This window comes from Pholis gunnellus, assembly GCF_910591455.1.
Source record: "Pholis gunnellus genome assembly, chromosome: 14".
NCBI lineage: Eukaryota > Metazoa > Chordata > Actinopteri > Perciformes > Pholidae > Pholis > Pholis gunnellus.
This window is the reverse complement of record NC_136541.1, coordinates 16,978,866-16,995,468: the sequence shown is the minus strand read 5'-3', so window position 1 is coordinate 16,995,468 and position 16,603 is coordinate 16,978,866. Positions and strand designations below refer to the sequence as shown.

General features: G+C 42.8%; 1 protein-coding gene across 2 annotated transcripts in view; it reads right to left on the bottom strand.

Annotated features, from left to right (window-relative positions):
• Positions 1-16,603, bottom strand: part of LOC306705949 (laminin subunit alpha-3-like) — a 52,720-nt gene that overhangs the window by 26,617 nt on the left and 9,500 nt on the right. For both annotated transcript variants that reach the window (XM_079172843.1, XM_079172844.1), the window contains exons 3-25: positions 15,765-15,882; positions 14,139-14,257; positions 13,879-14,049; positions 13,117-13,217; positions 11,753-11,868; positions 10,950-11,068; positions 10,405-10,495; positions 9,133-9,264; positions 7,815-7,865; positions 7,646-7,693; positions 6,385-6,519; positions 6,008-6,142; positions 5,468-5,602; positions 5,149-5,201; positions 4,554-4,653; positions 3,627-3,679; positions 3,371-3,476; positions 2,943-3,042; positions 2,196-2,352; positions 1,439-1,577; positions 1,089-1,231; positions 881-984; positions 208-364 (exon numbers count right to left, since the gene is read on the bottom strand). In XM_079172843.1, coding sequence (XP_079028969.1) covers positions 208-364; positions 881-984; positions 1,089-1,231; positions 1,439-1,577; positions 2,196-2,352; positions 2,943-3,042; positions 3,371-3,476; positions 3,627-3,679; positions 4,554-4,653; positions 5,149-5,201; positions 5,468-5,602; positions 6,008-6,142; positions 6,385-6,519; positions 7,646-7,693; positions 7,815-7,865; positions 9,133-9,264; positions 10,405-10,495; positions 10,950-11,068; positions 11,753-11,868; positions 13,117-13,217; positions 13,879-14,049; positions 14,139-14,257; positions 15,765-15,882 — 2,583 coding nt within the window. The remainder of the gene's footprint in view (positions 1-207; positions 365-880; positions 985-1,088; positions 1,232-1,438; positions 1,578-2,195; positions 2,353-2,942; positions 3,043-3,370; positions 3,477-3,626; positions 3,680-4,553; positions 4,654-5,148; positions 5,202-5,467; positions 5,603-6,007; positions 6,143-6,384; positions 6,520-7,645; positions 7,694-7,814; positions 7,866-9,132; positions 9,265-10,404; positions 10,496-10,949; positions 11,069-11,752; positions 11,869-13,116; positions 13,218-13,878; positions 14,050-14,138; positions 14,258-15,764; positions 15,883-16,603) is intronic.

Genomic DNA, 16,603 nt, shown 5'->3' with positions numbered 1-16,603 from the left:
TGCCTTAGCTAAAGTAGTCCCACAGTCCCGATGCCAAAAGCCCAATCATCTGCTTTTATTCTGCACTTTGAAACAGCAGATAAGAACCTGCCAAACATCTATTGTATTAGCTGTGTGTTCAACCTACTCATGATTTAAGGCACCATATTGAAACCAATCTCTGAATGCATTAGTAACGGGTTAAAGCTCCGTATCCCGGCCTTCTACCTGTCTGCCATTGAGAGCGGCCATCTCAGGGTGATCTGGGGTGGGCCGGTGCACACGAGCCTGCCTCCTCCTGCGCCCGCTGCGGCTGGTGAGTTTTCCTTGTGAGCCCAGTGCAGAGCTGAAGCCGTCCATGGGCACATGCTTATACAACAGACAGCTGAGACAGAGACACACACACACACACACACACACACACACAGGCATAGGCAGAGTCAGCAAGAATGATGAGCGATGATTACATGACCATCCTGTTTTAGTTGATGTGGGAGTCAAGTCTCACACATCAGTAGAACATTGCTTTGTGTACAAGTTAATGCAAGGCATTTTTGATTGCTATCCATTGTGTATGTTTTCTGATAATGTGGTGCATAGTACTGAAAAATGAGGTAATTTCTCTCATTAGGCGTTTGCAAAACATCTGTATATTGTGATTTATTATAGCCATAAAAACACCTGTACAAGCTAACCCCTCATATTTAAACATTATAGACTTCCCTAGGATCATCTTATGTAAAGAAACCAAGCCAATAACTGTAAACGTAAGCTGCGTGTGTGCAGTGTGAAGAAAAGAATGGATGGCTGTAAAAACAAAACCGACCCATTTCACGCATTCGTAGTGAATATGAAATAGGGACATGGCTCAGAATTACTGAAGAGAAAGGTAAAGACTTACTTTGCATCCTTGTTTGCAGTGGGTAAGTATGTGCAGGGCTGGGTGATCTTCTCCTGCAGCAAAGGTGCCCCATAGTAATCCTGGGGCAGCAGCACTAAATAGTCCTGGAGTGACAAGGTGTAATAAACTTTCGTGTTTACGACAAACAAATGAACAAAGTGTAAGACTCCAGTTCATTTCTACATTGTTGTCTTCCTCATGAACTCACCAGCAGAACCCCCTCTGCCCTGATGTGAATGACCCAGGTCCCAGGGGTCAATGCAAAGGGCTCAGCGAAGCCCTCTCCTGGAACAGTGAGGAAGGATGGGGAGGGACTCCCAGGGAATATCACTTCCTTACTCTGATCTGACCCTGAAGAAAAGCAAGCACAAATGTCTGCTGTATTGTGACACATTCACAGATGACGGGGGTTGAACATCATCAGCATAGGACACATCACGCACCGGCTTGCGTATAAATGACATACAGGAGATGGGTTATCTATTGTATTTCATCAATGATGAGTTAGATTTGATGATATGAAATGAACATGAAATGTAAGGGCTGAGGCAGCCTCACCTGCGGTGCCTCTGTTATTGGTAGCCTCGATGCTACCGGTCACACTGGTGCTGCTCGGGTTAGTGAACCGCAGAACCACATGGAATAAGTGCCGCTTCTCATCTTTTCGGTCAACATGCACCGTTACTCTGACTTCACTCTGCAGGGACGAGAGTGACACATAGCTGAGCTGCCTTGGTTTGAGTGGCGATGAGTGTATAATGTTGTGAGAAAGGTTAAAAATCATGTCAGGTGGGCAGCGAACTCCAGCAAACAGAGCGGGTTAATCAACAGACAGCAAGCAAGGCGAAGAGAGGAAGATAAAGCCAAAAGGAAGGCTGGGCCCTTCACTTACAGTCACAGCAAGACTGAGAGCCGGCTTTGTCCACCACCAAGATCCTCGCTCTCACTCGTGCTCGCCCCTTTCTTTGGGGTGTGGAGTAGCGCATTACAATATGGAAAGGGCCAGGAAAGCCAAGGGTAAGCGTTAGGATCACCTCCGGCTGAAGAGAGATAGTGTTAGTTCTAAGAGAGCCGGTGTCCACAATCCCACATCAGCCCTGATATAATAAAAGGTTGTGTGCTTGAAGCAGGAATATCAGTGCAGAGGTAAAAGCAAAACAATCATAGTGGCATCAGAATAGATTGAAATCAGAAAGCCATAAGGTTATTGAAGTGGCAGATAGTCGCAAAAGTAAACTGGCCATACTGTAAATTATAAGGAGAATCGCATCAGTGTATCATATATATCAAGGTACCGACGTGAATGTGTACACACCTGTGCAGGAGACATTACAGCATAGCCTCTCCAGCTGAAATCTGGGAACTGTTGGGGGTCATAACCAAAGCGCACTGGTCTGGCGTTTGGCGTGGTGCCCTCCTCGACCTCAAACTTCAGTTGGTGAAGGGTGGGGAAGTAGTAGCCTGGTGCGGGCCTGACAAGGTGCATGAACATTTTTTATGAAAAATATGTTGTATTTGCAAAAGAGAATATATTGCAAGTTCAAATTTTGCCTGAATCCTAATAGTATGCGTCCACAAGGGGGGGTTTGGCATGAGTGGCTGCTTTGCTCTCCAACATTGGACTCTTGATGGGCTGCCACCTGATTGGACAACTGCTTTCACTCGTGGACTGTGTGCGGCGGGATTTCAAACCGGACCAACATGGCGGCTCGTTTGGAAACTCTCTTCTCTTGTATTACAAACCGAAAAATGTTCTGGAAATATTTTACTTGAGAAATAAACCACGGAGTTGCTGAATCTGTCTTCATTTTAGATCGAAAACGGATACCTAAAACAATTTTTGGGGGAATTTCCAGAAGCGGCAAATCGCGCTGGACGCCCCTGATTTGCATAAAGTTAGCCAACTTTATGCAAATGAGGATGACACCCCATCTCTCGAAACACAGCGCTGCGCTACCAGAATAAATGACATAAAATGACAATGAATGGGAAACATCGAACCGACGGATCCTGTGGAAACGTACCATCATGCATTATGACATTCAAGACAGCCCCTTCTTACTCAGTGCATTTACGGCCAACTACATTCTTCCAACACCGACACTGTCCCGACAGCTCATCGCACGCCGTGTCAATGGCACCACCTACATCACACTGGCAACCTATCAGGCAGAGAAAAAGTCATTATTTAATTAGTCTCCCTGCTTTCTCTGGTTGAAAGTTTGGAGTGTGTGTCAACTCTAGCCACCCCCCAACGGTGACGTCACGGTGTACCGACCACACCATGAGTACACTAATACTGAATATAACTGCAACAAGATGATAGGTTAAACCGCTGGAGGTTTTTCCTGGTTAACCTGATTTAAAACCTTCGGTGGAGTCTTGAAGGTAACATGTTTATTCATTCCTCCTCATATGATCATTTGCTATAGTAACATAGTTAACAGAACATACTACGTAAGTCAGATGTGGTGAAGACGGATAACTTACCTTGACAGCCCAAATAATTCTTTTTCTGCAGCAGGAAGTATCCATCCTTACAGGTTTCACACTTATGTCCACATGCAGTAGGCTTACAGTGACACTGTCCACTTTTCTAAACAAACAGACAATCAGGAGATTAAGAGACAAACAGAATTGTGTCCGAGCCATTCTGTCAAAACTCTGTATGATAAGAACCTAATCTGATTCACAATGTGATCAATGGATGTGTATCAGTCACTGCACGACATAATGAAAAGCTCACCTGTTCACACTCTCCAACGCCACTCAGGGTCCCCTTCACATCACACCGACACTCTGGTATGAGAGAGACACACAGCGAGTGAGAGGGGAGAGGTTATGAAAGCATAAATACAGTGAATAGACTCTGATTACATGATTTTGTCTCGTTCATGGGTGAAACAGAACGGCACAAAACCCCCACAATCTTCAGAGATCTGCACATCAAAGGTCCAAGAGAGCTTTACGGCCACAACTTGCTTTCAACACAGTGAATAAAACTTCCCCTTAATGTCCGGTCAGTCAACCAGAATATTAAAAGCTCTTTTTTTTTTTACCCCCCCCCCTGTCTTGTGTCTTCAGGTAGTGGCAACATTCTTGTTCAGTAACATTAGACAAGTGTCGGGACAAAGCCTGGAGCTGTTCCCTCACCGGCTGGATCCTGGGAGCCCCCTTATTTTTAGAGGATTAGGACAGAGTCATTTTTTGTGGGGGGGCTGGAGAAGTCCAGAGGTATTGTTTTTAATGTGCCACTGGTGTACTCATTACTGCAAAGTCACAGCATGAGATGTCATAGGCTCACTTGCAGCTCCACACTCAAAAATCAGTTAACAGGGATTTGCCTGCATTTGTGTGTTATTCCTCGGCTCCCCTCTGAGGGACAGGAAGGCCGATCCGGCCTTGTTGACAGGGGTAATGTTGACATATCCTCTGGGTAAGAGGGGCCAAGACCCCTATCAGTGCCTTGTCAGATTGCGACTGGTGATTTAAGACAGTGGGGGAAAAAATGTGGTCAGGGATCAGAACTAATACAAGAGACGAAAATAAGACAGACACTTTTTGCTGACAAAAGATCAACTAAGTATTTTCTTTTTTTGGGGGTATTTTCTTACACCGTACATAAAATGAAGTCAATAGTTTTCCATTCTAGATTAGATTTCCGGTCACTTACCTATACAGCCACGAGAGTTGTCTGTAGCTAGTTTCCAGTAGAGAGGTTTGCACCTGTCACACAGGGTTCCCTCTACGTTTGATTGGCAGCGGCAGGAGCCCTGAAATAAACAGATAAGGCATCTAAGGATTGTTGAAAGTGGTCGCTGCTATTAAAAGTTATATTTGTTTGAAATCTGATTGATTGGATTCAAAGTGCCTGCATATTAAACTACAGTGCACAGTACAGTTTTCTGAATGACTGGACATTTTTTTGTTTCTTTCAAACATAGCACATGTTCCAAAATAGGGGAGGTGACAATCTTCCAGAAACTTATTGTTTTTCTTCCGCTTCAAAAGGGAAGGAAGTCTCTTTTCCTTTATTTTAATTGCATTTACATTTCAGAGCAAAACACTTCCTTATGAAATCTGCTGGAAGACGTTTTAGCAGCACAGCTGTGTTATCAGTTATACAACATTGAGGTAATGTAAATCCACACCCAACGGGCCCCGCACTGGAATAAGACTGTGACCACTTCTGTTATCAAGGCTAATAAAAACATGGTCAGAGTTGGACTTTGGTAGACAAAAAAAGATTTTTTTTGAGAGCGGCATACCGATTGAGGATCAGTGACCTCTGTTCCTGCTGGGTTACACACATTGATGGGGGCTGGAAGCACAAAATGAATCCACAACAAGGTCAAAAACATTAGTAAATCAGCTAGTTGTATTGTTACGCTTTGCAGTGGACTATCAAACATGGCTCAAATATAGCTTTATATTAGGAGTGAACGAGGAGAGAACTATCTACATGTGAAACAATGATTCATTGAACAATAGGACATTTCTGGACCCTGCTGCATTAAACACAACTGGTCTAACTGATGCCCCCAATATGACTTCATTCATAAGTACGGTGGTTCTTGATTTGGTTACCTGAGCACTGGGGGAACCTGAGTCCAGAGGCGCAGCGGTCACACTGCTGACCCACCACCCCTGGGAGACACAGACACTGACCCGACAGCGGGTTGCATATGCTGCCATATGAGCCTTCCGGTGAACACTGACAGACTGGGGGACAGGAAACAAGCTGAAGTAAGTCAATGTAAGTGTTATCACCACAGGGGTTAGGTGAATCTGGTATGAAAACAGGGTCTAAAAATGACTGCTGGTTTTTTTTCTTCCATAATGTGATTCCCCTCAGTGATTCCCAGTTGTCTATTCTTGGGAATGTGATTCCCCAGAAGGAAGAAGTCCATATGTTTCTCATGCTCCACTATTCTGTGAAAAGGTTGTGCCATGCAGAATACATTAATACATGAATAAATGACAGCACGGGATGCTGTGGGAGAATGAGCCTGTTTGTTCCACAGAGAAGACGCCACAGTAAGCCCGGTGAAATCAGCGGCAACATTTTTTCCACCAGCAGTCAGATCCCATGCGCCCAATCAGCAAAGAGGGATCAAAGCCACTCACCAGCACAGTCGGGGTATCCATAGTAGTTCGGTGCACACTGATCACACTCCTGGCCCGTATAGTTGGGAAAGCAAATACACTGGCCACTTGGACTGCACACGCTGTCAGCCACACCAGCACCGTCACAGGCACACGCTGGAGGAAGAGATAGAGAGTTTGTGAGCTGCTGTGATTGCACATTTTTACAGTTAAGACACTCCTTATTCTTCTTTAGAATCAAAATAATCATTTTAAGGACAGCAGGGCTCCTTAGAATCAACATAGAATTGGTTAGAAAATACTTTAAAGATACATAAAAACATTCAACATTAAAATCTCGTGGGAAAAATAAAAGGTCATGTTTCGTAATCATTCAGACGGGTTACACTGAATCTCACCCTGGCAGTTTGGGAAGGAGTGGTATCCTGGTGGACAGCGGTCGCATCGCTGCCCCTCCACACCCTGACGGCACAGGCAGCGGCCTGTAGCATCGCACACCCCGTACGCTGTCCCTCTGTAGTCACATATACACTCTGTGCACAAACAAAAATATTTATTTCAACAATAAAAGTAACCAAATTAAATCCTAACTAATAGAAATTCAAACGAGTAACCCTGTTGCACCCTGAAGCTTGCTTATGAATGAGCCGGAGCTCTTTTCTCGGCCCAGCAGCTGAATTACAGGGAATGACAAATGAACTGTTCTCATATTGTGGCACACAGCGGTACGGCTACACTGCTGCCCACGTCTTGCCAAGCTTCCCCTGGTATTGGTATGTGAATGGACTCGGCACCAAGACAGGACAGCCGCCAAAGAGACTGCCACCGTTTCCTTTGTCCCTAAGCAGCTCCAAAACATTACAATCAGCTTTTGGAAGGCTGATGATAAAATTCCTTCTCAGTCAGCTCACAGGAGTTATTGTTTGCCTACATTCTCCGATAAATAAGACGGGGCTAAAGGTCTTTGTTTTAATAGAAATGCCATATTTCTAATAATGGGTTTCCCAGCTTAAGAAGCAACCAGAAATGGGAATTTGGAACAGGGGCCATAACTAATAATAGACTGGTTAGTTCTCACAGTCCCAACTGACTCTTGCTATCCAGAAAGAACGGCGACCACTTGAACTTAAATCCCTACTGACGGACGTGATCATTTAGGACCATCAGAGTGTTTTGCTCAACAATTGCGAGAGTTCTGTTGTCACTGAGTAGCAGATTTACTCATTCTGACAATATATCATGCAAGTATTTCAGCCGTACCATTAAACCCAATGACAATATACTGCCAGTTCTGTTTTCATAAGGCCTATAAACATTATCTGACCTTTAGCCGGAGCCGGGCCTATATACATCAAGCCTTTCTTGACTGACCCCTTCCACATGTTCTCAACATTTAACTCCGCCGAAAAAAACCAGTGGTGCCTTACATGGTCCTCTAAAGCCCCTTTAAACCACCTGGGCTGCCTGTAAGTAAATGTGACTCCGGTGTCTGTTAAAAAAGCTCTTCAAGAGGATACCGTTTCAGTTGTTTTTTTCTTCTTCTTTTGTTTTTAGATACAGTGAATGCAAATGAGAAGAAGCAAAAACAAGCAATTATCATAGCATAGCCGTGTAAACACTTCTATAGCAGCACAACATATCAGGTATAATCACACTCACGCTGACAGCTGGGTGAGCCGAAAAAACCGGGAGGGCAAGCGGTGGGCCCTATAAAGAGAGAAAGGAAAAGGAGGATCGACAGTAGCAGCATTGTTAATGATTGTTTGAAGACATCCCTCAAGCTAAATTGTGGTACGAGACACTGCAAAGTCTTGTTGATTGAACTTACCCACAATAGGTCCTGCAGGGGATTTGGTGGTCGCTGGGTATACGGGATATCCTGGTTGAAAAGGAAATGCATAGAATTAAGACCTCCACTGATGGGAAACTGTGATGTCAAATAAAACCCCCAAGTGCCAACTTTATTCATTGCAGTGGAGAATTGCTTTTATTTAAAATTCACATTAAAAAAAAAAAACGTACCAAAGAAAAGGCAATGCAGTTAAGAGCCAGACATCTTTAAAGTGTTGGGATATATATATATATATGCTCGTTCATTTTCTTGAAAGAAATATCAATCCTCTCATCTTACTTTGGGCAACAAAGCAAATATGGGTATTTCCTAAAGTTTAATGTTTCTGTTTTTGCTACTATGGATGTCATTTTGCAGTCTTGCAAACCCTGGCATGTACACATCTTGTATTTTACACTGACTCATTGACATGCTTTGACCCTGTCAAGTGAATAAAAGAATAAAAAAAAAAGAGTCAAAACATTCCTTTAATACTGTGATCGCTATATGCAAAGACCCACAGCCTTCTACAAGCAAAAAAACAATCTAGTGTAGGATCTATTGTATCACACAGACAAGTTGTAGAAATGTCCTATAGTGACACTAAACAGCAGAGAAGAATCTCTTGAAACCCAGACAGCCTGCTAATGACTGTGTCAGCGTGTTTAGACTAGTTTGTCTGTGCTTCCAGTCTGGTGATGAGAGTCCCAGTTTTGATAATAACTTCAAGTAATAAATCTATCTATTGCTCATAAAATGCACAGTCTGATTTTTTTTCTACGATTTATTTCACGTTTGTATAACATAAGAGAAAAAAAAATATGCTGGGGGGGGGGGGGCAGATTATAGCTATAAAGACGACTCATAAAGATGAAAGACCGGGTGGCTTATCTCTACGCCCCGGCAGACTCCTGAGTCTGTAGCCAGATCAGACTAAGATAAGATCGGGAAACTCTCTTCAGCGTGTCTAATATCTGAGTCTATTTGTTTGGATGAAGGTTTGGCATGTTAGTCAATACTGTAGCATGTGCATACAGTACATCCTCCCTGCATCGAAGGCATACTTCCCTCAAGGGGAAAACTGACTGAAACACAAAAGGCTAAAAAAAAAGAAAAAGGTGAACATGAAACTGATTCCAGACGTCAAAGATTGGGTTCAGTTTCACCTGGCTGTGTACACACTGAGCTCCCAAACAGACACATCATTTCATCAAAATTGTCTCTGTTGTCCATGAGTCAAAGGGACAAGGGTAATGGTAACGGTAAATTGGGTATTCAGTGTGTAGTAAGAGAAAAAAACAAAAAAACAACTTACGAATGCACTGAGGGTAGTTATAGTATCCGTCCGCACAGCGATCGCAGTTTTCTCCAGCAAATTGTGGCTTGCAGATACACCTTCCAGACTCCATTTCACAGCCGGCTGTAGTCCTTTCGTCACACCTGCAGGCTAGTGTAGGGTCGCAGGTTGTTTTCATTCAGATGATTTCCCCATTTACGGCATCTACGTGCACTATTTTTCATGCCATTTAACAACAGAAAGCCTATTAATCTGTACGTCATCTGACAGTCACCATGAGAAGAAATCCTGTAAAGGCCTACATTCTACTTTGTGTCTAATTGTTCTCCAACTGTCTTCCTCATTCAGAAACCAGAACACAACAAATGTTAAAGATGACTTATTTTCACTCCTGCCACCTAAAAAAAGAGTTGTCTAATGTAATTGTTTTAGTTACATAACATACATTTAGCGGAAAACAGCGTTACTAATCTTGAAACCTATTTTTGTTATTCTATTTTTTTTAATAAACTTTTGCTCCATTTATTTGCCGGTTCAGTCAGTGAGACTGAGGGGTAATTACACAAAGATTAAGGTATTTTAAAAAAGCTCAAAGATTCTTGGCTTTTGAGAAAACATTTGTTACTGGAGATACTGGGATCGAGGGGGGCGGGGTTTGAGGGATATACAGTAGCTATTATGAAGCTGTTTTGATACTAATCCATTATTTTCTGGTAAACTACTGTACTGGGTCACAATTCAGCAAATAAAAAGTATAAACAATGAGAGATCTCAGAGGCAAATAATAATTACCGAAGCTTTACTGACTCGACTTTTGCCGAAACGAACAGCCTTCCTCTGCAAAGATGACTTAATTGAGTTTGTGGATTTGATGGTTTACTTTTCAAAGCGCTAAGGGCAACCAGTTTAATTCCACTGCTCTCTAATGTGCAAACACAAGTGGCAGCTATTTATGTGGCAAGGTGAAGCCATGGACCATTAAAGTAATGTAAACAAGAGTGGAGCCCGGTATAGCAATAACACAAGCGCTGGTGCCAGCGGTGCTTGGCATTTGTGTCTGTCTCAAACAAGACGCCTCTCTTTGAATATAACACTGTTTTGGCGTAATATGCTTTCATTGCATTCATTAAAGCAGCTGCAGAAAGTGATCTGAACTGGTATCTGAAGAATTTCTACTCTCATTTGTTGAATATAATTTCCACGTCCATATGTCTAGAGGTACAAAATGAAAATCTGGCAATTTAATGTAACAATAAATCAACGGGACAAAACACAGAAAACGCAACTCACGTATGCATCCAGTGGGAGACTCAGGAGGGACTCCATAAGGTCTGTAGAAACCTTCACGGCATCGCTCACAGTTCACTCCAGCAGTGTTGTGCTTAAGGAGAACACACAAATAATGTGTGAGCCACAACTCATACATAATTGAACAGGAGGAATAACATGATGAGCACAAGAGTCCTATTTGCTCTGCAAAGTAGAATCTCTTGTTTAAAATGCACATTTGACGGGACACAATTGGTTTCATATACACTCTGCATCTGTATCATATTCTAGAGGGATATCATATTAACATAATGCTCAATGAACTTTATTTTGACCAAAGAAAATAAGAAGAAATCTATTTTTTGGAATAGTAAAAGCAAAGTGTGTAAATGGAAAGAAGCCAAAAAATGGAGCACCATCATATGTCCCAGAGGACTCGATGAAGATACACACAACACACACAACACGGACATTTTTTATTTATTTTGTTATACCCTCCTCCCCCCTACAACCACCACACACATGCACACACAGGAATCAGTTTAGACTTGACATGCATTTCATACCTGACAGTTGATGCACACTCCTCCTCCGTCGCTCCTACCGAAGGTGTCTAAACTTGCTCTCCTCTTTTCCACCTCTGGGTCGTAATAACAGTCAAAGGCATGGGAGAAACACTGGCAGGCTATGGAGGAAACCCCCCAGACAGACACACACACACACACAATTATTCTATATGCCCCTGTCTGTATTTGAGCACCTTAAGCAGTTTTAAGTCTGGCTGTTAAGTATGAAGAGAAACTATAAAATCCAAATTAAACAAGAAGGCACATCCTCTTCCTGTATACCACCCCTGTGTCGCATTAATGTTTATAAGTGGTTAGGGTGCATTTCCACTGCAAGAGTGCACTGATTATAGAGTCTGATTCATCTTTTTCTCTCTTCAGTGGCTGCTACAAGGTCATTTTTCATGAAGGGAAAATTTGTCGACAATCCAAAGCAATTAGATTCCAGCTGACTCGGGCTCTCCCGGCTGACTGGCTGGCTCGCCAATAAGCTGGCATGGCAGACTCTTTGGTAGGCAGTCGTGGCCCCGGCTAGCCGGCTGACTAGATGGCTAAGCTGACGATAAAAAGCTGTTGTCCTGCAGCTAGTTGCGCACTGTGCTGTTCATTATACATGCCATATGAGGAATGTCCTCTCAACTCTTCACTAAGGCTCTCTACAACACCATAACAGGGCATCCATCCACAACAGGGCTTAAATATCAGAGGCGAGAGGACACTTCAGTCCACTCTGGGGGCCGTAACTCAAGATGTCAGCAGAGATGCTCACACGCTGACCTGAACCATTGTACATGCATACTTACGATGACACTCGTTGGGGCTGTCAGCAGTGGCGACACGCCACGGCTTCTGGTTAAAGCCTGGGCAGCAGCGGTCACATGACTCACCGCAGGTGTTGTGTTGGCACTCACACTGGAGTCTGCAGACAGGAGATGAGACACCTGGGTTTAGTGACGCTCAAGTTTTAATTTGCAAGCACAAAACCTCTGAGCTTTCTTTCAAACCTGATAAAAATGTATTTTTCCAACCACTTGGGGGCAGCAGAACAAGCTGTAAACACAGCACTGACATATTATTACCTTATTAGGCTGAGCCAATGATTCTAGTTTTAGTTGGTTTTATAGATTTTACCATTTCAATTTGTATATTGCTCTTTAAGTACTTGTATTTATATTTCTGTTTCATTATTATTATATTAGTTGTTTTGGCAAACATGTCTATTTATACAGCAGACACAACAACATTAGCAGTTATGTTCCAGACAATCTGATAGCTCTGTTTGGGTCTCCACCAACTCCTGAGGTAAATATCTGTCTCTTTAGCTGCTTGGTAGCTAGTGTTAACTTTGTCTGTCTGTCATTCGGTGCTCATCAAGTAGCGTATGAAAGCTTTTTCCAGTAAACAGTGAGACAGAACCAGAAAAGTAAAGCTGAGGGCAGCAAACCAACACAATGAGCTGAAAGACGCTAAAATCTTCCGTAGAAATAAGGAGAACTGCAGAGTCAGGTGATTCTTATCTGTGTGTTCATCACTCCGAAGAACACTTTTCACATTATATATAGATTTTCATCCATTTTTAATACAAAAATATTGATAGGAGTAGCTCTATGCCGATAGGAAAATTCATTTAAAATGCCCTAGTTGATAGCAAACAATAAAACCCACTGAATGAATGCTATGTTGTTCTGTTGTTTAGCTGTTCAGGATACAAAGGCCAGCAGTGGTTCAAAGCAGCACTTTATCACATATCCTGCCTATTTACAACATCATAGCCAGTAAACAGAGTAACTCAAATGATCTGCTGACCTTTACAACGGTGATGTCAATGTACAAACACATGAGGTAACTGTCCTTCCTCAAAAACAATTCTCTATCACTCAAATCACTAGATTAGCAGCATCTCTTCGGTCTTTGCCGCCATGTTTTCAGCATTCAGTCATCTCGGTACACTGTTTATACACAGCAGCCCATTGTACAAAAAGATTGCTCAGCTCAGTTAATGAACACACAGATGAAATGGATTTACCGGTCGATGTTATACTTCAAAGTTGACTTTTAAAATGTTTATAGCGAAGCGGTTCAGGTTGTAATGAATGAGTGATGAAAATTTCCACACAAAAGCATTGAGTCACTTCTTTATAGCCACGTGATGAAGAAAATTACTAACCTGTTTGGGTTGTCCTGGTAACGCCCCCCAGCACACACCTGTGCATGTCCATGACAAACGCAGCGTCCACCAATGCTGATGTCTTTGATACTATAGTAATACTGTCAAATAGGGAAAATGTTATATATATATATATATATATATATATAGCAGTGTTTTCAGTAACATCACCCACACCAGAACAAATGTCTGGCTTTGCTTGGCAGCGCGAGTGAGTCACAAATGCTGACTGGTTAAACCCTGAGCTAAGGCTGGTTTTATGGGGTGAATCAGTGCATTATAAAAAAGAGATAAGATAAGAATCAACGGTTGACATCATTGATTTATACTCAGCATGTCTAATAAAGACAAATGAATGAGCCGTTTTGGACATGAATCTTGAGGATACATTTCGGGAAGTCTTCCAGAAACATGAACTTTAGTCTCACTACGCTGATGCTACAGTTTTGTTTTACAAACATATATTCTCCTGCTGTAAGGAAAAGTGCCATATTGTGCACCTGCAGCCTGGTGGAGCTGTCCACGCCAGTGCGAGAGGTCTCTATGAAACGAATTACCATGATGACTGGACAGACGGATCTGCCATGAGGCCCAGACAAGGACGAATGTGCGAGCAGAAGGGAGCATGCCAGTGTGTTTGTGTCAGCAAAAAGAAAGCTGTGGTGTAGGTGCTGCTGAGTTGTAAATGTGGCTTTCCCAAATGGGAAACAAGGGTCTGTCAGCATGACACCTTTGTGTGAGGTTGTACAGTATGTGCCTCACCCTGCGTGTGACGGTGGGATCTCTCTGGGCCTTGGAGATCAGGTGGCCCAGCAGGGTGCTGGTGCGGAGGAAGTGCAGGCGGATGTGGGTGGCCTTTGTGAAGTCTTGCAGCACCGGCGAGTAGGTGAAGTTTTTGGACCCCGGCCGACCGTTGATCAGAGACACCACAATCTGGACAACGCAACGTTTTTTTTCACAGGATTGCTTTCGGTACCTCGTAAAATGTAGCAATTTTGGTTTAGTTTAATATGATATTATACCTCTCCGTTCTCCAAAGGGACGATCCGTGAGTATTCTGTGGTGCAGACCTGGTCATCGTCGTGCACTATACGAGCGTTGGGCTGCTTTCCGAACTTTTCAATACACTCGCGCTTTGAATCTGCCAAAGAAAAAACGTTCAATCCCTTATTCCATTCATTTTCCATTTGAATGCCCCTAGTTTATGAAACATGTTGTGTTCAGGTGCTTGCCTGAAGCTCTGACATCTGATATTTAAGACTCAGAGTAAAATATGTAATATGTGTTTTTTTGTATCGTTAATCAGACGATTGTAGGAAGAGTAACATCAAGTATTCTTTAAAAAAAAACAACAAAGCCTTCAAAAGCATTGAAGCAAAGTGAATGAATCATGAGAGCTGTCTGTGCATGAACATGAACTTGGATCAAGTCAAATTGATGGCAAAGAGAAACTCTGAAATTGTTAATCTGATGAGTAACAGCTGTGTCTCCTGGCAATCTGTGTGCACAGGTGCCTCCCGGATATTAGACATCATAGCTCAGATTTGCTGACTCAGCAAATCTAGAGCACGTATTCAGGTATGGTATGAAGTTCAGGTACTTAAGAAATGGTATGACATTACAGGCCAGGTAATTAGCTCAACATTTGCTGCGTGCCACCACTTGCTACTTTCTACACAGAACCTACCCCCCAAAGCATGAAGGTTTCAAGCCTGACATTTATCCTGGAATTCATTTAAAGTTATAATGTTCTGTCGTTCTGACTTCCTTTTTTTCCCCCCACACAACCAAAACAAACACACTTCTTAAAGACTTAAGCAGGGTGATCAGTGTGCCAGGATTAAATGTGCGCTAGTAAACAAATTTAATCCGTCTTCACAATGGGTCTTTTTTTCCTTTTTTTTTGACTTGTCATGGCAGGAATGACACAGGTGTAATTAATAACGATAATAATGTCTGCATTCCATTCAGCAGTGCCAGTTCCGGGGCTCTGGCACTCCACATGATGGATCTCTGGCATGGCTTAGTGGGCCATTGTTAGTTACACCTGTGCATTTCCTTATATAGAGTCAAAATGTCTGCCATGAAAAAGGCAGAATTATGATTTCACAACTGTTTATTACAAAAACAGGCTAATCCTCCATATCTGTGTTTTTGTGATATTGACAGGATTCTGTTAAGTGGTCGGTGCTGTTGTACTTTTGCGCTGTACTTCTCTTGAATCACTTTCCGATCTTTTTTTGTGTATAACAAGCAGATCATCTGAAGAGAAAACCTGCTGCCAGGTAAAACAAAGCTTTGTTCAAGTGGGGATCACTATGTACAGTCGGCAAATAGCAGAGATTTAAGGATATTTACTTATAAGAGTATTTATGTTTTACATTCTACTTGCCTTCCTTATTTATTCAATTTAATTATAAATCAATGGCGGTTGGTGGACCGGCAGGTGAACATGTGTCAGCAACCTTAGCTTCAGATTTCCAGCCCATAATCTGACCAACAACTCCAAAGAGAAACTCAATCGTATTGTCTCAACTTTCTATTCATAGTGCGACCGATGAGGCAGTGTGCAGGAAGTGTTGAAGTGTAAAAAAAAGAAGACAATAAAATCTAAAACACTGCAAAAAGACAATCACATGGGAACTTACGTGCAAAATACTGCCAGGGGTTGAAGGTTCTCCCGTTGTCTACAGAGCGCTCCAGCACCCAGAGGTCAGGTCGAGGTGAATTAGCAAACTTGAGGAGGACGTACGCCACATGGAAGAGCTAAAAAGCAGAACACAAAGAACAGGCTAAACAAAAAGCAGTCACTGCGCTGAACGGATTTTGGCATTATGTTGTCGTTTCCTGTGCTTAACTTGCTCTATAGAGTAAGTCCCCAGCCTTGGCCGGCAGCAATGACTGTTATTTCCTTTCTTATGAAAGCACAACATCAGCTCAGCGGTTGTTGTAGCTCTGCCACGGATCGAATGACTTTAATGAGGATTTATCCATCACACTGGATGAGGGCCGAGGCCTCCCGCTCTGAGCTTTTATTCCTGCAGGTAACAGTGTGGCCGTACAGCAAAGTGCAAACAATTCACCAACATTTGTCAGCATGGAGTCAATAAAAGTGATGCAGGTGCAGCCAGGTTAGTGAAAAGACATCAGCTAAGCCCACATGATTCACGTCTGTTCTCTGAACTCTCTATCTCCACCTTTCATCAGAATATGCAGTCCCTACAAGGGCAGAACCTGATGCCAATGATTGTTTCAGCCAACACTGAGCTTTCTGTCAGGCTCAGAGCAGTATGTTTCCTTTGCAGTTCATCAACATCCTCGTCAAGCCCGAACACTGGGATGACTTCAGCTTGATTGAACATTGTTCAATGGAAAGGTAATTCGGGGTAGTCAAAGCGCTCTTTGTTACGGTCTGGCATGGCATTGGCGTGGCTTGGAATTCAAACCCTGTTACACCAACCTGCAACAGAAAGCCTAACCTACGCCT